This window comes from Leptonychotes weddellii, chromosome 9 (assembly GCF_054177405.1).
Source record: "Leptonychotes weddellii isolate Sample4059 chromosome 9, ASM5417740v2, whole genome shotgun sequence".
Taxonomy (NCBI): domain Eukaryota; kingdom Metazoa; phylum Chordata; class Mammalia; order Carnivora; family Phocidae; genus Leptonychotes; species Leptonychotes weddellii.
In genome coordinates this window covers 6,747,484-6,769,176 of record NC_138377.1, presented here as the reverse complement: position 1 = coordinate 6,769,176, position 21,693 = coordinate 6,747,484, and the positions used below count along the sequence as shown (strand labels likewise).

Here is a 21,693-nt window from a genome sequence, read left to right as displayed (position 1 = left end):
TTTCCATAAAACAGTATAACTCCAGTATAGCTATATTGTTCCTTCCTTTATTATCCTTGATACCACATTTTTCTTCTCATTAACTTCTTTAAACACCTTTATTGGGGATATGGGTTCACATACCCTACGATTCACTCATTTAAGGAGTATTGTTCAGTGGTTTTTAGCATCTCCCGGGGACTGCAACTATTGTCATAATCTACTTGTACAATATTTTCATCAACCTTAAAAGAAACCTCCTACCCATGAGCAGTCACTCTATTCTCTCCTCACCCCCTACAGCCCTAGGAAACTGTTAGTCTGCTTTTGTCTCTATAATGCCCATTTTGGAAATCTTACATAATTGGGAGTTGTATAATATAGGGTCTTTTGTAACTGGCTTCTTTCACCCAGTGTAACGTTTTCAGGCGCATCCATGTTGTAGCAGGTGCCGGTACTTCATTTCTTTTTATTGCTGGGTAATATCCCGTTGTACGGATAGGTGGCATTGGTTTATTCATTCATCCGCTGAAGGGCATTGGAGTTGTTTCGAGTTTTGACTATTATGAGTAGTACTGTCATGAACATTTATGTACAAGTTTTTGTGTGGTTGTATGTTTTCATTTCCCTTAAGTATGTACCTACCAGTAGACATGCTGTGTCATGAGGTAACTCTATGTTTAACTTTTTAAAGAACTGCCCAATTGTTTTCCAGAGTCGGCTGCACCATTTTACACTTTCAGTAGCACTGTAGGTAGGTTCAGATCTCCACATCCTCACCAGTACTTGTTATATTGTCTCTTTTTGTTTGTATCTTTGTGAGGGTGAAGTGGTATCTCACTGTAGTTTGGTTTTCATTTCCCTAATGATTACTGCTGTCAAGCACCTTTTTGTGTGCTGTTGGCCATTTGTACATCTGTTTTGGAGAAATGTCTGTTTAAATCCTTTGCCCATTTTTAAATTGGGTTGTCTTTTTATTATTGAGTTCATTAGCCTTTTAACATTCAGTTTGATTTATTTTCAACTAGAAATATTCTTTTGCTTTGGTTTTCTTTCCTTTGTTTTTCTTTCATTTTGTTCAGGGACCATTCATTCTTTCTGTAGTAAGGGAGAGGGTTAAGGTGGTTTTCAAGCCTTTTGCATTCTCTTGGCAACAGCTTCCCTTGGCAACCTGCATAATTGTGGAATACCTTAGACTGGAAAATGTACATCTCCTGATTACTGCAATAGATCCTTTATAGTTCATACTGGTTCTATTTTTCTTCCAGTTTAATAAGTTTATATTTTATTTTATTTTTTCAGTTTAATAAGTTTATATATATTTTTTTATAGTTCATACTGGTTCTAAAATGAACCATGCTTCTTTCTCTACAAATCAGTAGGTGAAACTCCTGGCTTAGACTTCAATCCAAGTTATTTTACAGGTGAGGAAAAAAGACCTGGAGAAGTTGGACCATGTCTAGGTTCACAGCAGGTAGACCTGGAGCATAGCTTTAATTCACTCCATTCTTAAGAAAAATCTGTTGGTTTCTCATGAGGTGACAGATTCGTGTTAGACTTGGGATACCAGGGTTAGACAGGGTCCCTAACTTCCAGATTCTCACAAAATATGTCAAAAGAGAGTGACATATATGCAATTAATGGTAATACAGTGTCATGGTACTGGGAAATGTGGGCAAGGTTGTAGAGTCTAGTGCTCTTAACACCACTCAGTGCTGAAATTTGCACTTTCCTTTCCTTTAGATTTTTGAGTAGTTGATTTTGTCTGGACCACTTAGTAAAGAACGGTAACAAGAGTGCCATCATTCAGATGCAGAGATTGCGGAAGAAACTGACCTTAGCATGTTTGGGGTTTTACACTGGAATCTGAAGATAGTCTCATCAAGTACAGTGTTTTTTTTTTTTTTTAAAGATTTATTTATTTATTTGAGAGAGCGAGAATGAGAGAGAGAGAGTACATGAGAGGGGGGAGGGTTAGAGGGAGAAGCAGTCTCCTTGCTGAGCAGGGAGCCCGATGCGGGGCTCGATCCAGGGACTCCAGGATCATGACCTGAGCCGAAGGCAGTCGCTTAACCAACTGAGCCACCCAGGTGCCCCAAGTACAGTGTTTTTATGCATATATTATTAACTGTTTTTTCAAATATTCTGCAGTGATTTATTACATTGTTTTTTCCCTGAATTTGTCAATATTTTTTTATTAAAAAACAACTAAAAACTTCTTTCTGAAGATCTTTACATCAGTGATTTATTTCATTACTTCTTTTGTTCTTTTGATCTTTGGAAGTCATTCTTTTTATTCAGCAGAGCTGGGCTGGGTATTTATAGTAATACGTGACTGTATTTCTCTTTTATCTTTTATACTGTTTTAATGGCATTTGTAATAGTATTAGATTGTAATATTAAAGCATATATTTTACCACCTTAAGACTTCTTGTTTTGCAAGTGATTTATTCTGTAGTATGTGCTGTCTTTTAATGCTTGTGTTAAATAACAAAAAGGCATTTTTGCAGAAATTTAATTTTCCATACATGTGTTTTGAATCTTGGTCCTGCTAACTTATTGGTTGTAAAAGCCATGAGCAAATTATTTAACTTCCCTTATTCCCAGTTTTGTTATATGCAGTCAGGATAATGCCACCTATGTTTCATGGTTATTTTAAGAGTTAGAGATAATGTGTTTAAATTAGCCAAGGTAGAGCCTGTCATATACGTGCTTAATAGTGAGGGTAGCTATTGTTATATGTTAGTTCATTCATATATAAGAGCTGTAATTAATGGTTAATTGATTATTTCTTGTATAGATTCAGTCATCCATATTTTTACTCATTTAGGATTATTTGGGCAAAAATAAATGATCATACTAATGTAAGAACTTCATGTCAGTATTCACTTTCAGTTAATAGTCTTTCAGATTGTATTGCTCTTTAAAGACTGACCTAGGCTTTACATCAAAACACAAAGGTATGGGCTTGTCTGCAAATGTAGGCATTGAGAGTTGTTTTTCTACATAGTCGATTGCTCTGTTTTTAATTTGAGGCAGTGGCTGGGCTGACTTGGGCAGATCCTGATGTTAAAAGAGCACAGGCAGATTCCAAAGTGACAACAATGGAAAGAGCTACTTGGTATTTTATGTAATACAAGTTCTTTTATTATTCATGAAGAATTCTTTAAAGATGTTTTAATTGAAAAAAAAAAGTTTTAATTGAGGGGTGCCTGGGTGGCTCAGTCATTAAGTGTCTGCCTTTCGGCTCAGGTCATGGTCCCCAGGGTCCTGGGATCGAGCCCCGCATCGGGCTCTCTGCTCAGCGGGAAGCCTGCTTCTCCCTCTCCCACTCCCCCTGCTTGTGTTCCCTCTGTCGTTGTGTCTCTCTCTGTCAAATAAATAAATAAAATCTTTAAAAAAAATGTTTTAATTGAAAAATTACATGCACACAATAAGAAATTTAGACAGTATAGGAGGATAAAGAATGGAAACTAAACCTACCACAAAGGCATTGTTGCTAACCAATTGATTATATAGGGTACCAGTAATATGCTATATATATACATGGTACATTGTTGCATAAGTCCTGCGAGTGCTAATCATATATATTCAAGCATATGCAGCGTACATTTTTCACTTAACTGTATCTTGTAGACTGTTCCATATTGATGTATATAGGTTTACCTCATTTTTTAAATTGCATATTCATTCTATGGATATGTCATCATTCACTTAATAAGTTCCCTTTTGATGTAAATTAAGGATGTTTCTAGTCTTTTGTTATATTATGCTGCAGTGAATATCCATGTACATGTTAACCTTAAAATACATTTATTTTACTGGCAGAAATGGATTCATTCAGAAAATAACAGAATTGTAATTCAGGACAAGGCAAAACTGTGGCAAAACCAGAGGCTAGTCCGACAAAGGAGAGGAACATTTTACAGAGAAGAAAGAGGAAGCTGGGAGAGGGTGTTCTGAGTGAAAGTCCACTGGAGAGAAGCAAGGGTTCTGGGTGCTGAGGTTTCTCAGTGGCTGAGCTGGGCCCGCGATCTATTTCTTGTGGGAGATGCAATGTACATCTTTCCCTGTGGGACCTGTAATTGATGGTTCTTTTCTGTTGACCATTCTTCTGCTGGGTCTGTAATTGACAGTTCTTCTAGTAATTGATGTTGAGTGGTCTGGCTCCCCCTCTCGCCTCCTGACTCCACTTTAGTGAGGTTTCCCTTCGTTAATTTTCACATACATTTGACAGGATGTGAGTGTACCTATAGGACAAATTGCTAGAAGTGGACTGAGCCATAGGGCTGTGTATGTAACATTTTGGTAGCTAATGCTAAATTGATGGGCCTCATACTCCTACCAGTCCAGTGTATTTTCTAACTCTTTGAATTTGGCTAATCCGATAGCTTAAAAATGTGATTTTAATGATAAGTGTAACATTTTGATAGCTAATGCTAAATTGATGGGCCTCATACTCCTACCAATCCAGTGTATTTTCTAACTCTTTGAATTTTAAGCTAATCCGATAGCTTAAAAATGTGATTTTAATGATAAATTAAGTCTTACTGTAATTTTATTTTGCATTTTATTAATGAAGCTGAGCCTATTTGCTGTTGATCTTTAGGATATAGTGTTAGTGAAAGAAATCATGGTGAGAGACAAGGTATATAATATTTTACCTCTTAACCTAAGACACAGGTGATGCAGATAAATGTATTTTATTTGTTGCTTAAAAAGAAAAAACGAAGGATAAACTAAAAACTAACAAAAGCAGTTACATGGAGGGAAAGGACAGGAAGGCTGGAGAATGAAAGCTAGACTTCTGAACACACTGTGTTGTTTTGGTTTTGGAAATGTAAATGTTTTACAAAATTATAAAGATTCAAAGAGAATATGTATCAGTTAAATATTTAGGTTAATGTTGTTTGGAACCAAGGATTTTAACAGAGAATAGAGACAAATATAAAGGCAAAGAAGTTAAGCAAAAACCCTATAATCCTAAGTTTGAACAGGAAATATCAATATAAACTTGTGATGTATTTTCTCTTTGAAAAAAATTCTTCTAGCTTTGTCCACTCAAAAGATCTAGAAATAATGACAACTTGGGACCAGTGAATATCGTTGGGCCCAGATTTTGGTCTCTAATCCATTTTCCACTAAAAGAAGACAGGCTCTTTGTAGAAGTGATTAATTTTAGGTTTGGGACAGGAAAATGAGCCTGAGGAACCTGGAACATCTTATACTAGGAAGCAAGGAAAACGTCCAGGACTGTTGGGGTTGAATCAGAAGGATATGGTGGCCAACCCAAAGGGTTTCCATTGTTCATTGCAAAAGAGAAAAGAGCAGCCCTGGCTGCAGAAGCTGCCTGACATTCGTAGACAGGCCATGTCCTCCGGTTAAATGTAAGCAATCTCACAGCATACCTCAGACGGGGTTTCACTCACATTATGATAAAATGAAACCAGGCACAAAGCCAAGGTCTCTGTGTCGTCCACAAAATTCTTTTTTTTTTTTTTTTTAAGATTTTATTTATTTATTTGAGAGAGAGAGAGAGAGAGAGCACATGAGACGGGGGTAGGGTCAGAGGGAGAAGCAGACTCCCTGCTGAGCAGGGAGCCTGATGCGGGACTCCAGGATCACGACCTGAGCCGAAGGCAGTCGCTTAACCAACTGAGCCACCCAGGCGCCCCGTCCACAAAATTCTTGACCAAAATGAGTGATGGCTGCTTCTTTACCACTTACAGCCTTATCTTCATTCTAGTCTCCCCTCCCTGACATACCTAGTCATAGAATTACCCCACTTTCTGACATCCAATTTAGGGAAGCTCCTGCTTCCTTAGATCCTCCCCCAAATTACCCAGCCAAAGCCTGAATCCTATAATAGATTCCTTTTAACATTCTCTTACTGAGCCACCCTAGTGTTGTTCCCTGTGGAATGTGTTCTCCCAACTGGTTTCACTGTAGGTTTGTTCCTGGTGTTCACTGAAGGGCACTGACACCAGATTGATGACGGAGCAGTTTGAGCAACAACAGTAACAAAAGGTGTCGGGGAACACATTCAGTGACAGTAGAGGGACCCAATCAGCAAAATTCACAAAGGGGGAAATTTTGCAAGACAAACGACAAGGGAAGGAAAAAAAAAATAAAAGAGGGAGGTGGCATTTGTCCATTAAAGAGATTCAAAGACACATCCACCAGATGCAGCAAGTAAAAAATCAGCTATAAGGCGACACTTCTTGAGACAATTAGGGAGTCTTTAAACTTGCTACTAGATGATATCATAGAATGATTGTCAATTTTGTTAGATGTGATAATATTTAGTGACTATATTTTTAAAAAAGTAACTGTTAGAAGAATTTGCGTATGAAACGATATGATATGTGGGGTTTACTTTGAAACTGTCTGCAGGGGTAAGTGGATTGGGTATAGGGAAAAAACAGATTGGCCTTGTGTGAATAATTGTTGAAACTCGGTGACATGTATGCAGGAGTTCATCACACTTCTTCTCTACTTTGTATGGATTTGAAAATTCTCCTACTAAGGAGTTTCTAGAAGCCTTTTGTATTTCTTTTTCTGTGAATTTCCATCTGCACCTTACTTCCCCATTTTTCTGTTGGGTTTTTGTCCCTTTTTTTTTTTTTTTTTTTAAAGAAAGGAATCTTTACTAAGAAAATTAGCCTTTTGTCATGTTTTATATATAGTTTTCATTTGTCTTTCGGGTTTATGCTACTTTTAACCTGTGGAGAATTTTTATTTTGTCAAACAGTATGGCTTGAGTGTTTTATTTTGTTGTCTCGAAAAACCTTCTTGTCTCTGGGACTCTTTAAAGTTTTTCTTTTATGTTTTCATGAAGTCTTTTTTAATGACTGAAGTACACTTCTGATATGCTCGGACTATTTGGTCATCCTAATTTACTTTGCAAGTATTTAGAGCTATTCTCCCCTTGAGCCCTGCCACAAGAATATATAAGGAAAAATGTTGTGCAGTTGCTATCCTGTGCAGATTTAAATGTGAACACCCAGAGAATTAACTGTAAACAAAGTTTGGTTGCTAATTTTGTCCTCAAATAGGAAAACTACTGGGAAATCTATCGTTTACAAAATTGCCAAAACATGCTAAGTGCTGTATAAACATATTAACAGTATAGTTTAACCTTTCCAATTTTAGAACAGTTTCAGTGTTTGCTTAACATAGAGAAGCATTCCCTTGTAGCTCCTTTCGTAGGGCCTATGGGTCACCTCCCTTTGAAGTCAGCATCTTCAGACTTGCTCCCCTCTTAGATGTCATGCCTTTGTATGGGCAGAGCAGGAAATACCCAGGTACCCAGCGTCTACTCTCTGTAGGACGAATGAATGTTACTGGAATGTCTTCTTCAAGGTTGGTTCCTGGAGACCTGTTAGGACTCCAGGGATGGATCTTCTAACCATCACATCTAAAGCCAGAAAGAGAGGTGCACAGCGAGACCTCACCGGAACCTTCGCCTTTCCAGGGAAGGGGTGGCGCGAGGCCTCCTGTGCTTATGTTTGAAACTGGACCATCCTGTGTATTCTCAGTTGAAAATTAATTCTGCAGTTAGTGCTCCTCTTTTAGAACTTTTAGAAATCATTTAAAGGAAATTAAAGTTGAGGAAGTACACTTGATATACTGTATTTTAAACATTTTATTCGCTGTACCAAAAAATGTTATAGTGTAATGTAAATCAGTTTCCCACTACAAGTAGAAAACATTCTGACTAGGAAGAAATTTTTCTTCTCTGAAAATACCCACTTTCTTTCTCAGAATTAGAAGCGTGAGTCTTCACCTAGTTCTTTCCAGCGTTAGGTGTGAAAACCTGACTAGTGTGACAATTGCTTCCAAAGATGGTGTCACAGTTTGAGTTAGCTTAATGTTTTTCAAGAATAAGCCTATGAATTTATAGGATCATTATCTCTGGAGGTTCACTTCTGTATGCTCATGGATTGTTGTGCTGTATTTGACTCTTGTTTTGTTAGTGTCCCCAGAGGTACCATACAGCCGTGAAGGCTTTTCCTACTTAAATTGATACTCCTGGTTCTCAGAGTGAGACCAGGGGGACTGATTGATTGGGTGTCCCTAATAGGAACTCACAATTAACCTTCCTTTGTCACAGGTTTTTATGTTAAATGGTATTGATAATAAGTATATTTTTATTCTATGGATATCCTTACAGTTCAGTCTCAACCATAGGATTTGTGGGGATAAAAAAAGTAAGTATATGAAGACCCTTGGTATGATTGGGAAGAGGCTATATAAACTCAAGATGCTGTATTTTATTTTTTAGATGATTTCTTAGCAGTAATCAAATGCATTAATCAACTTCTGATTAGCTGGCTCATTTGTAAGAGAATTGTCTTTAAATATATTGCTTTCAAATTGTTCCTGATGTAATTTAGCAAAAGAGGTGATGAAGTTCTTTGTTGACCGATTATCTCGTTTGCTTTTATTCTTTGACTTACTGTAGTTTGGCAGGAAGCCATTTATACCAAAACATGTAATTACTTTTTAATCCCAAATAAGTTTGAAATGTAAATGAATGATTTTTGATCTGGGATATGAGGGGATGGGAAAAGGGTGTTTTTTTTGGGGGGCTCCTCTTGAATCATTCATTCACTAATTTCTGTTTTTTTCCAACTTCTGAAAAGAACTGGAGGGAGCTTTTATTGACATCCTCTTATACAGTAGAATTGTGTGTAACAGAGCTAGTATGTGGAAAATGAGTGACTGAACGTAGAGAGGAACATGTGCCGGCATATCTAGATTGGTGGTCCAGTCCGTGTATCACCTCCTCTGTGTGGCATTTCAGCACATGGATGCCAGGGCTCTTGTGGAAGAGGCCCTTTCTGGTTTCAGAGTTCTGCTGGTAATTGCCATGTGTAGCCAGGACTCAGAGCTGCTGCCGTAGACCATGATACTTATGTAATTCAGTTTATAATTTTGCTCTGAACTTGCTGGCGCTCATTGAAAAAAATGAGAAAACAGGAGCTTCAGAGATTTTGCTATCTTAAAAACTTGCACCCCACTGGAAGAGGCACTTTGTCCTTGCCCTGAAACCAACAGAGTTTGGTTCTGTAGATGTCTACAACTGCTCACTGTCTTTAATAAATAGTTTTATCAGAGGATTCAGAAACATTCTTTACCTGGAGGGCTTTTTATTGATCCTTGTTTGAAGCTGATGATATAAAATTCCTAACCGTATGAAGGTGTTTCTACATGAACCTAAATGCAGCTTCTTGAGGCCAAAGGTTGCATTTTATCCGTGTGCGTTTCCAGCTCCAAGCATCAGTTTCTGGCACATATTTTGGAGGTGTTTTATAAATGCCTTTGGAATAAAGGAGTTCAAATATTAAATATTCTGATTCTGGTGAACTAAATTGTTGTAAAGATAGAGCTTAGAAAATCTAGAGTAAGAGATGATTAGCATGTTTCCTAGACCATCTGTCACTAATTTCAATTGTTTCTGCTTGGCACTGAAGACTTGTTTGGGGGGTGGGGGGACGGTAGTGCATGTAAAGTTTAAAAAATCTAAAAAACCTCTTAGATTATTCTGTACCCCTCTGTTTGGTGGCTAAAAGTCAGTGCAGTGTTTAAAAAATTGACATTCTTATTATCTAGGAAGGATTAATGCAGTCATTGGTTTTTCCAATAGCAACACCATTGTAATAAGTGGTAGCTGTTTTTGTTTTGCCCCCATCCAGTATGTTTGATGGATTCACCAGAGCTAGCCTTTGAAAATGTAAGCCAAAGCATGCTACTTCTCTGCGCAAAACCTTCCCAGGATTTCCCATCTCCTTGAGATCCAAAGTCAGTGTCCTTACAGTGAGTGGCCTGTGTGTTGGGCGTGACCACCAGGCCTGTGCTCTTTTATATCTCTGACATCAGCTAGTGCTGTCCCCTGGAGGATTCTTCTCCAGCTGCACCCACCTCCTTGCCACTTTGGCTTCCAGAACAAGCTGGCCATACTCTTGCCTTAGGGCCTTTGCACTTGCTGCTCCCTCCATGTGGGATGCTCTTCCTCTAGACGACTGCATGGCCAGCTTCCCTCACTGTGTTGCAGGTCTCTGCTTAAGTGTCATTTTCTTGTAAGGCTTTACCAGATCATCTTTTACATTTTACCCCCATCCCCCTCCCCTCTTCCTACTTTTTTTCCCTTAGCACTTATTACCATTGGACACTGAGCATGTTTTAATTTTTAACAGTTTCTCTATCTTAAATTTAAAAAAGCTTAATGAGGGCAGTGAGTTGTAATCACTGATCACAGATAACCATAAAGAGTGCATGGCTGAGGAAAAGAAAAGAAACTGGATAACCATTTGGAAAACCATTTGATCACTGATCACAGATAACCATAATAAATAAAATAATAATGAAAAAGTTTGAAATACTGCAAAAATTTCCAAAATTACGCAGAGACACGAAGTGAGAAAATGCTGTTGGAAAAATGGTGCCAATAGACTTGCTATGCAGAAGGTTGCCACAAACCTTCAATTTAAAAAAAAACAACACAGTATCCATGAAGCGTAATAAAGCAAAGCGCAGTAAAAGGCAATAGGCCTGTAATTAGCATCTGTAAGCACAACCTTTGAGATAATACCACTTGTAATGCTTTTCCAATTGTGGGTGTGCACATGCGCAGGGGAAGGGTGATTCCATAGTCACCAAGAATATATTGGTATTATACTATTTCTGTTTTACCTATTGGGTCTATAAAACTCTTTTCATTCTTTTTTTAATTGTGGGGGAAAAATAACAACAGAGAATCACAAAATTTACCACCCTAACCATTTTTTAGTGTACAGTTCAGTAGTGTTAGGTATGTTCACTCTGTTAGCTTACAGGAAAAGTATATCAACCAGTTCTATTTTTGTATATGCCTCCATCTTAATTTCAAAGCTCTTAATTTTATTTCTAAGATCTTAGGTTTATTTAACAGCATGTTTTTTCTTTTATGTAATTTACTTTCACATTATAAAATGTATATTTTGGTGTAAGCTGGGGAAATGTAGGTGGTCTGCTTTTTTAACACGATTCACCCCTGGAAAACCGTATGTCAAAAAGCAGGACAAACTCCTTGAAAAAACAGGCTGTTACTCATTTGTTCTATTTCCCAAATTACCTAGACTGTGAATGGCCTAAACCATAGAATGAGCACCAGGATACCACAGTAGCAAAGGAAGAGAATGTTTCCAGAAGGAAAGAATGAACAACAGTGTTGTATTCTCCTGAGCAGGCAGATGGGAGGGTGCGCTGTCATTTGGATTCAGTGCCCTTAGCAAGAGCAGTAGGAGCGGATCCTGAAGGTGAAGTCTGGACCGAGCCAGGTGTGGCGCCAGGGAGGAGAATGGACAGGTTAGTAGGGGCACGTGATTATTGAGACATTTACATGAAAGGAAGAAGAAAGTTAGGATGATAATGGGGAGAGACTAATTAATAGTGTAAGTCCTAAGAAGGTGGGAGGGGATGGGATACAAGGCAGAGGTAAAGGACCTGACATTTGGTAGAGGAGCAGAGCTTCCCTGAATTGTGATACGAGGGACGGAAGATAGGATGGATGCCCCAGGTGGGCTTGATGTGGGTGAAGGTGGTATGTAGGTTTGGGTCTTAGAAAGATAAAAGAATTCCCAAACAAACAAACAAAAAAGTAAGATAAAAGAATTCCCACTTAAACCTTCAGTTTTCTCTGTGAACTGGGAGATGAGGTCATCTGTTGAAATTTATGAGTTAAGAAAGGGAAGGACGGTTTTGAGGAGAATAAACAGGGTTCGACATGGTCATTGTAGAAAGTGGGAAGAGATGTCAGTTGCCAGGCTTATAGAAGGAGGGCAGTGTCCATTGCAGTTGAGTGAAGTACATTAAGCATAAAGTTAGACATTAGATACCTGAGAAGAAAAACCCTTTTTGCTGTTTAATTGGACACATTTATTGAATTCCTACCTACTGCATGTGTTGGAAGACAGTTCTAGTACCCAGGGAGCTTAGAAACTTACAGAACATTTATTACATAAAATAAGAGGTGAGAACAGTCCTAAAACTTCAGAGATCAGATCTGATTGAAAGAGAGAGATCTTTGGGTTTGGAAAAGACCTGAGTCAATGTAGATGGGGGAGGGCGAGAAAAAGCTTTACACCCCTGAGTGAAGAGAAGAATCCGTAGGTACCATGTTAATGGTTGGAATGGTGAATAGTCCAGTTTGTTCAGAATTATCCCTGAGTCAGTATGTCTCCATGCAGTTTAAAAACATATCAGAGAAGCTTAGTGATTTAAAGAAGATTTCCTAAAAGTATGTGACCACCCCCCCAGGGGAGTTTATGTGCATATCTATTGTAGGGGAACGTAGGACTAGTCATCCAGTGTATAACAGGCTTTATTGCTGTACTGTAAATTCCCAGTTTGGATCGGATGAATTTGTAGAGCTCATCAAGTGTAATTGATACTTTTCGATCCATTCAAGCTTTTTTTCTGTCTTGAAAATTATTCCAAATTTGAATCCAGGACTTGAGAAAAATGTCAGTTGTCTAAATACAGTACCATATTGTGATAAATATAGCTATTGAAATTAAAAAAATCTCTTCACAAAACTTTATTTTAATATTCACAGCAGAACTTTTTTGGGAATGTTATCTGAGAAACAGGACCATTTTATTATCAGAGCTGACTATTAATTAGGGTATTGTTTCAGATATAAAAGTTGATCTGCCACTGAAATTCTATTTGAATATGTATAGTTCCAAGCTTGCTTTGTGTATTTAATAACTTTAGTACCATAATTACTCTGTTTACAATTAAATTTTGGTGAATATGCTAATACGGAATATGGCAGTGAGTGATTTCAGCAAAGGGCAGTGCTGATTTGCATCTTGATGTGCTTTTCACTTGCATCTGCATTTCATTTACTATCACTGGGAAAAGAAATGGTCAGATTATGTAATGGATTTTGTGACAGTGAAGTTTTCCTTTTCTTTGAAACCTCTTTGTAAGCTACCATAATAGTGGATTTGCTTTGCTCCCAGTGGGCAGAAGTGATGCAGAAAGGTTGAATTTGGTTGAGGTTTGTGTCCTCCAGTGTATTGTTTAATAGAAACCTGGGCGCCTGGGTGGCTCAGTTGGTTAAGCGACTGCCTTTGGCTCAGGTCATGATCCTGGAGTCCTGGGATCGAGTCCCGCGTCGGGCTCCCTGCTCAGCGGGGAGTCTGCTTCTCCCTCTCCCGCTCCCCCCTCTTGTGCTCTTTCTCTCTCTCACTCTCTCTCTCAAATAAATAAATAAAATCTTTAAAAAAAAAAAATAGAAACCTAATGTAGGTATGGGTTTCATCATTAGAAGAAACCTATAATATATTGAGGTGATTGTAGAATTCATATTAGTGTTTTAAGTTCTTTATGAACGTCACTGAATAAATGAGGCAAATGCTTATGGTTGTAAAACTTAACAGTTTTTGAGCAGGGGCTTCTGGTGTTAAATACTTCTTTCTTCTTTTCAGAAATCACCTGAAAAGGAGCAAGGAGATTGAGAAACACAGCTCTCATATTCTCTGAAACTAGGAGACTTCTGTGACCCTGAACCAGGAAATAAGACGGGTGGCCAAACGCTGTGAAAGTCAAATGGGGGTGTGGTAGGATGTGGAAAGGGGACACTGGCGGGGCTGGGACACAGACCTCAGACCAAGCTGGAGGACGGGTGTTCACCAGAGTGAGTGGAGCACAACCAGTTGGGGCACAACCAATAAGCCTTTGTTTAGAAGAATAAGAAATGGTGTTCTGGTGTTGGCAGAACAACTTTATATGAAAAAAAGAGAAAGAAAAGAAAGAACAATGTTGGGCGAACTTTTTTTGTCCTTAGTTTACTTAGGTCGTATGGTATATTTAAGTTCCTTGAACCCTGTGGATCTCCCTAATGTGCACGCATGGCTGAGGAAAAGAAAAGAAACTGGATAACCATTTGGAACATTCTGGATTCCTCTGATTATCTTATGCCAGTATAAGTGTAGACAAATCAAAATTTCATCAGCAAAATATGAAACCATAAAATAACTAAAAGAAGACATGGGAGATATTTGAAAAGAGTAATTTGACTGGGAGGGGACTTTCCAAGGATGACATAAAGTCCAAAAGCTAAAAATAAACAATATCAAAAGATAAATAGGGAAGACTGTTTGCAATATAAAGAGCTAATTTCTTCACTAGAGAATATATAGGAAGTACCTATAAATAAAAAAGCAAAAGGCAACTGATAGTTCTTAGGAAATGAAGTATAGATTTTACTTAGTGCGTGTGTGTGTGTGTGTGTGTCTGATTGGACAAGCTCATAGAGTATGAAAAGATTCTCAGTTTCTGTCCCTTGGTGATTGTTAATTATAGGAACAGCAATTTTTTAATGCTTAAAATCATAAAATATTTCACAATACAGAAGACCTTATTAAGCAGATACAGACTTAATGAATTATAAGGTACTGTTAGAACCACCACCCACATCATGAAATAGAACCACCTGCCCATCCTCATCACAACTTTCTTACACTTCCTGAAAGTAACTTTTGTCTTTTATGGCAGTCGCTTCCTTTTTTTTTATCGGTTCACCACACAAATACGCATCCCTAAACTGCGGTGTAGATTTGCCTGATTTTGTTTTGTTTTGGATATGTTGTATTAAGTCTTTCTGCATCTGGTTCTCTTCTCCCCCATCTCTTCTTTTTTTCCCTTTATCTGTTGAAGAAATGGGATTATATGTACTCTAGGGTTTCTCACCCTTGGGACTTTGCTGATTGCGTTCCTGTGCTATAGTTTATCATGTTCTTCTGTTCTTTTCATATCCTGTGAATTGATAGGCTTGATCAGCTTCAGGGTCTATTAATTTTTTATTTTTCTTTTTTGGCAAGATTACTTCGTGGGTAGTGGCATGTACTTTTATCAGGAGGCATATAATATGTCTGGACATCTCTCATATTTTGATGTTAGTAGCTATCAGTGCTCAGTGTCTAGATCCATTAATTCATTAGGAGGTGGAAATGGTGTTAACCTAAAACCATTCTTATTCATTTATTAGCTGAAATTTTTCCATAAGGAGAAATTTCTCTTCATCTAATATTTGGTTACCCAGTGGTACAATTCATATAAGAAAGAAAGGATAAATGCTTGATTCTTTTCCTTCCTTTTTTTTTTTTTTAAAAGCAGCTTTCAAAATTGAGTGGTTTCCTATTATTCTCTAGAGGTGACCGCTTAGGTTTTCTTACCTATTATAAACTCTTGGATTTACCCATTTTATGTGTTTTAATCCATAGCGGTTATTATCTTTATTGACTCAGATTGGCCCATCTTTGGTCAGTGGGAACACCTAAGTTGGTTCCTTAGACATATCTGACATCACTCTCGTAGTTTCTGATAGCTTCCTTGACACCTAGAAATGACAAGATGTTCCAAGTCTGTCTTGTACATTTCTGGCTCCACATCTGGAATCGGTCCTCTCTTCAAGAAATCTGGTTTCTTTGACAAGAAACAGTATTTTTAAGAATACAATTTGTATACTATTGATACTCATTACTACTGGGTTGGTTATTTGTTTCTAAGCTTTTTTGTGGCTAGAGCTAGGAAATGCAAAGGTGGTGTGTGTGTGTGTGTGTGTGCGCGCGCGCGCGCGCGCAAGAGTGCATTTTGTAAAAAATAAAATAACCTCTGAAAACTATTTTCAAATAAAGCATTTTTAGCCTTACCTCTTCTCTCATCTGTATCCCCTTTCTTTCGTATTTGAATCTCGATTTTTAAGGATACAAGGGGATGGCAGAATTAAAATATCACATAATTACTCATTTGCATTATTCCACAGCTCTGTGTATAGTAACCTTAGTCTACAAAACCAGGTATCGCTTATAGTATGATTACTGGAGAGTTGGGTGTTTTTGCATATGTTCTCCCATGTTTTACAGTTGTACTGTATCTACTTCATCAGAACATATGCCCATTATATATTCTGTCCTCTCCTTATAGTCCTTATTGAGTCTTGCTTCCACAAATCAGTGTCTGCTTACTGCTCACTATCAGTTCTTACAGCAACATTTCTTTAGGCATTTTGGATATCTGAGGCTTGTTCTCTGGTGGATTCTTATTCCCTTTTTCCATGTTGAGAACACTCTGGTCTTTATACTTGAAATTTAACTTAGTATAAAATCTTCAGTTCTTGTTTTGTCTTAACTATGTTACTTCCCCTTTTTTTTCTGGCATAAGTGTTGCTGTCAGAGTGATGACAGTCTGATTTATTTTCCCTATAAAAGATCTGTTTTTGGCCTGGATGCTCAAAGAATACTTTCTTTTTCGTGGAGTTCTGTAATTTTACTAGGTGATGTTGGAGTGCGGGTTGTCCTGGGCTGATTTCTCGATGTACTGTGTAAGGTGTGACCTTTCATTTTGTAATTTCACTTTTTTTTTTTTAAAGTTTAGGAAAGTCTTCTTAGATTAAAGCATTTTTAGTATTCTGTTCCCTTGCTTTGATTGTCTTTGTTATATGTTCACTGGCTTTTCTTTTTCTGCATTCTAAATCTATGATTTTCTCTTGAAATGTTTATCTTTTTCACCCTTTTTGATTTTTAAATTTTTTTCCTTTTCACTTTCTATTTTTGTTAAGTCACTGTGTTTAAATTGTCTTCAGTCTGATGTTCCTTCTAGCTTAGTTTTCATCTCTCAAATGTTTGTGACTTTCTAGTTATTTCCTTCTGTCCCTTGGTCTCTGAGTTTTTCTAAATCTGATCTCTTGTTAATCTTTCTATATAAAGATTTTTAAGCTTGTTTTGAAACATTGGTTCATAGCTCTCAACTTTTTGGCAAGCATGTTTTATGTATTTTTTTGCAGGGATTTTTAAAAAAATTTCAATTTGCACGGGACTAGGCCTTGATCCTTTTTTGTTGCTGAGTTTTATAAGCAATTATTTTTCTTTTATGTGCAATTAGTTCTAGATGGTATAGTTCAGGTTGACTTTATGTCATTTTCTAGAGCCTCCTCTTCTGTTCTGTTTTGTTTTGTTTTGTTTTGGTATAGTGTTCCAAAACAGTGGAGGCTGACTTACAGATCCACTTTTGTGTTTGAACCTTCTTTTTCCTTTCTTTGTATTAGCTTTGTGATGCTCAGTTTGGATTCCATTCCCAGCCATTTCTTGTCCACCTGGGGAGGTTTTGACCTGAGAGTGTTTTGGCTGGTTGGTCTTGCGAGTTGTGGAGGTCAGCCTGCTCCAGCCCCTCCAGCAGAGCCCCGCATGAGCCCGCTGCCGGAGTGTGCCCAGCCCTTCCCAGCTTGGGCTGCTGTTCCCACGTTGTCTCTGTGCTTCTGAGAAGTAACCTGGGGTTACTTGGGGATTCTCAGATTCATCAGAGACACCGCCCTCGCTTCTGCGGCTTCCCTCACAGCTGCTGGTAGCACATAGGTCATCCTGCTGTCTGAGGCTTCTTCACCCACTCCCATTTTGGGGTTTGTGGATGTAGGGAATACTGTCGCTTAGTTTTGTTGTAGATGTTGCCCATCGGGTTTGAGTCCCGCTCTCCAGTTGTCCTATTTGGTTTTATGGGGAAATTTAGGGAGATTAAACAGGTGTGCTGCGCCAGTCCCACCATCTTCAGTAGCAGCAAACCTTTGGAAGCAGTGGTTTGTTCAGGGATTCAGGAGACTCACAGTGATGGCTGATTCTGTGAGACTGCTTTTAGGAAGGAAAGAAAGTCATTACAGACTGCGTTAATTGTTACAAGTAGGCTATAGGAATAAAACTCAGAATAAAAGCTAACCACTTAATTTGGAGGAAAAACACTTTTTGTTGACTGCAGTTTATGTGGAGTAGAAGGTGAGCTAGCATATTGCATTTGAAATATGGTCACTTTTGGAAAGGAATTCCAGTAAAACACAAAAGATAGTCTGGTTACTATCTTGAGTTACAGAAAGAGGAAAAGATTTTTTTTTTAACTCATTTTAAATTGTCTTGACTACTGTAAGGAAATCATCAAATAGGAGATTACTCTGATGATTTGTTACAGTGAGGTAAATTTAGAAGGCATCCATTTAAGTATTTGGAAGTGCTATGCCTTGGTTCGTTCGTTCGTTCTTTCTTTTTTTTTTTTTCCTTTTTTTGGTCTTGGTTATTTCTTGCACTCAGTCTACAGCCATCGCTGTAAAAGTCACCTTGTCTGGTGTATTGAGTCTGGTCTGTTACGGTTTACACTGAAATTCCATTCAGGAAGATTTTATAATGATTAAAAATACACATTAAGAGAATTGATAGGAAGAAATAATAGCCACATTCATTTATTTTGAAGATGTTTTGTTAGAGAAGATTTAGACAATGAAGAGGGATTGGTATTCTGTAGGAAAAATTAAATTTAAAAATCCCCAATAAGTTAATAAAGAGCATTTGCATATATGGAGTTTATGTATGTGGTGTGATAGTGGGTGGAGATTTGCTAAAAAAAAAAAAAAATCCCCCTCTAGTATTTTGTATAGTACTTAGAATATCTAGGCTCCAAAGCAAACCACCTTATGTAATGTAACAAACCTGTCTTTCACCTGAACAACCATTTCAAGTGTTGCAGACTTATAGCCTCTGAGAAAGTATTTGTTTTAAATATTTATTTATTTGAGAGAGAGAGAGAGAGATAGCATGAGATGGGGGAAGGGGCAGAGGCAGAGGGAGAAGCAGGCTCCGTGACTGAGGGACTCCATCCCAGGACCCTGGGATTGTGACCTGAGCCGAAGGCATATGCTTAATTAAGACTGAACCACCCAGGCGCTCACTACCCGAGAAAGTATTTGTTTTAAATCTTTTTCAATTAGTAGTGTAGAACTGAGAGTTTGAGCCTCCCCCCACAACCTTCCCCCGGGGGTTCTTTCTCTACATCTCAGCACAGTTAAAGCCCAGAGAGAAGTGACTTGATCACAGTCTCCAGACTAACTGGTATCATAGCTGCACTGGAATCTGGGGCTTTTGAGTCTAGCCCAGGCGGTTTTCACCATAACACGCTGCTTTCTCTGAATGTTATGTTAACCTTGGCCGTGAGTGAGAAAGGTGAATCCAGATTCATTGCCAAGGGGTGAGAAGGGAAACATGGAGCTCTGGGGGTCACCAGCTTGGCCTTGTCTGTGAAGCCAAATGACCAAAGAGCCACTGTTCCCTTGTCACTGTTTTGAAAGGTCCTCTCCTTCACTGTGGTGACTTTTTTAATTGCGGGCTGTGGTGTTGAGGCTTTGAAGCCAGAAGCCAGGTTAGTCCTCAGAGCAGATTTCTGTTGCTTTGCCACTTTCTAGGTACATAGCCTTGGACAGCTTGCTAAACTTTGCCGAGCCTTCATTTCCTCATCTGTAAAATGGGGATGATAATGTAATCTTCACAGAGATGTGAGGGTGGATCGGGGCCTGTGTGTAAAGTATCTCCTGTAATGTCATAAATCCTCGTCCACATTTGAAAAGCACCTTTGTAGCACAGAGCTTTCCTTAGTGGAAAATGTTTACAGCATTTTGAGGATTAGAATTCTGAGTGTCGCTTTCTTTCATTTTATAGTGAAAATGCCTCGTGTAAAAGCAGCTCAAGCTGGAAGACAGGGCCCTGGAAAGAGACGACTTGCAGAACACTTTGCAGCTGGGGAGATAATCACTGATATGACGAAGAAGGAGTGGAAACTAGGATCGCCCATTGGCCAGGGTGGCTTCGGTTGTATATATCTTGGTAAGTGTACCAGTCCAAAGATTTACATGTTTCTTATCAAAATAGTTTCTCAGTTAGGAGCTTTTCCAGGATGTTCCTAGTTATCTACATTCAACTTAATACTGTATGATTTGGCAAAGATGCATCAATGACACAGGAGTGGAAAAAACGGTAGTTGATTTAGTCACAGTAGAAAGAGAGGGTGATACTATCCTTTAGATTTAATTTTATTATCCTTCAGATTTTTAAGAGATTCTGTATAATCTTAACTCTTCTGAGACCCGGAGAAAGCCATGGCCATCTTTCTTTCCCCACCTCCACTCAGTTGGGATTTTATTCCCTCTGTTTTGGTTTAATTTGGAGATTTTCAGATAACAGGGATGGATTTTTTTTCTTTCTATATAACCCTTGTAGTCATTGTAGTGGAATTGAGAGAATGACCTAAAAATTACATACTAGGCCTGATTAAATGTGCTATTAATTAAGATACTTAGCTTGAAATTTTGAGGGACCTATGTGGAACCCTGAGTTCTGTAGGCTAACTAAATTGTTGATATAAAAATATTTTACCTGATTGCTTCTAAAGGTGACTGCTTCACCCAGAGTATTAATAGTGATACAGTATATTTCAGGTTTGCTTTTTTTTTTAAATTTTATTTTGTTATGTTAATCATCATACATTACATCATTAGTTTTTGATGTAGTGATCCATGATTCATTGTTTGTGTATAACACCCAGTGCTCCATTCAATACGTGCCCACTTTAATACTCATCACCAGGCTAACCCAACCCCCACCCCCTCCCCTCTAGAACCCTCAGTTTGTTTCTCAGAGTCCATCATCTCTCATGGTTCATCGCCCTCTCTGATTTCCCCCGCTTCATTTTTCCCTTCCTACTATCATGTTTGCTTTTGAAATTTCTTTCTAACTTTTCCATGATAGGCCTTTATTCCACCTCTAATCTCGATTTAGTTATTTACTTAATTATTTAATTTCTGCCATGAGGTTTATAAAATATTATTTTTAGTAAAGGAACTCTTTTTTCTTTCAAGCAACATCTTACTCAGGATACTAATATTAGTTACTAGGTCAGCATTAGTAGCGGAAACTTCTTAGCTCTGAGATTCTCGGGTCCTACTCTGGGCCTAGGAATCAGATGCTGTACGTAGGGAGAGGGCCTAGTAATGCGACTGAACAAGTCTCCCAGGTGATTCAGATGCATGCTGACGTGTGAGAGCCACTGGTGGAGATCAAGAGCTCTTACTTAGGAGGGTCCGACTCCAACTCCTCCAGGACCAGCGGGGTGTAGGGTTAGCTGCAGCCTCTAGGTGTGTGTTCATGAGACAGCTTGAAGCCTAGTACTCTGTTGTATGTTGTAGATTTCTCTAGGTCAGCTGCACCTGCCTTTGGGAGACAGGTATTGATTCTTTAGGTTTGTTCAGGGCCAAGCCTCTTCTAGTAAACTAGGCTATCTGTTAAGGTGAAAATCCTCATAAACTATGAAAGGTTAGCGGCTATGTTGGCCAGGTATATAGGTTTTGACCTTGTGGGTTAGCGATGGTAGATTCTATAAGCTGTTTATGCTGCAGAATGTGTGGACTTAGGATATCCCATGTTCGGAATGGGAACTTGAAGCAAGTAGGTTCTTCATTTTGTATTAGTTAATTTGCTTTTGTAACTTTTGGAACATTTGCAACTCGCATTGCATTTGTGCTATTTTATTGGTATTTATATTTATCATTAGAAAGTGCCATCTAATAGTGAGTACTATTTTTTTTAAATTTTTTTATTGTTATGTTAATCACCATACATTACATCATTAGTTTTAGATGTAGTGTTCCATGAGTCATTGTTTGTGCACAACACCCAGTGCTCCATGCAGAACGTGCCCTCTTTAAAACCCATCACCAGGCTAACCCATCCTCCCACCCCCCTCCCCTCTAGAACCCTCAGTTTGTTTTTCAGAGTCCATCGTCTCTCATGGTTCGTCCTCCCCTCCGATTTCACCCCCTTCATTCTTACCCTCCTGCTATCTCCTTTTTTTTTT

The 21,693-nt window shown here is 38.3% G+C and overlaps 1 protein-coding gene across 3 annotated transcripts in view; it reads left to right on the top strand.

The window, feature by feature from the left end:
* The window catches only part of VRK1 (VRK serine/threonine kinase 1), a 235,210-nt gene that overhangs the window by 172,338 nt on the left and 41,179 nt on the right, over positions 1–21,693 (top strand). For all 3 annotated transcript variants that reach the window (XM_081829983.1, XM_031030676.2, XM_081829982.1), the window contains exon 2: positions 19,503–19,667. In XM_081829983.1, coding sequence (XP_081686109.1) covers positions 19,508–19,667 — 160 coding nt within the window. In that variant the 5' untranslated portion in view covers positions 19,503–19,507. The remainder of the gene's footprint in view (positions 1–19,502; positions 19,668–21,693) is intronic.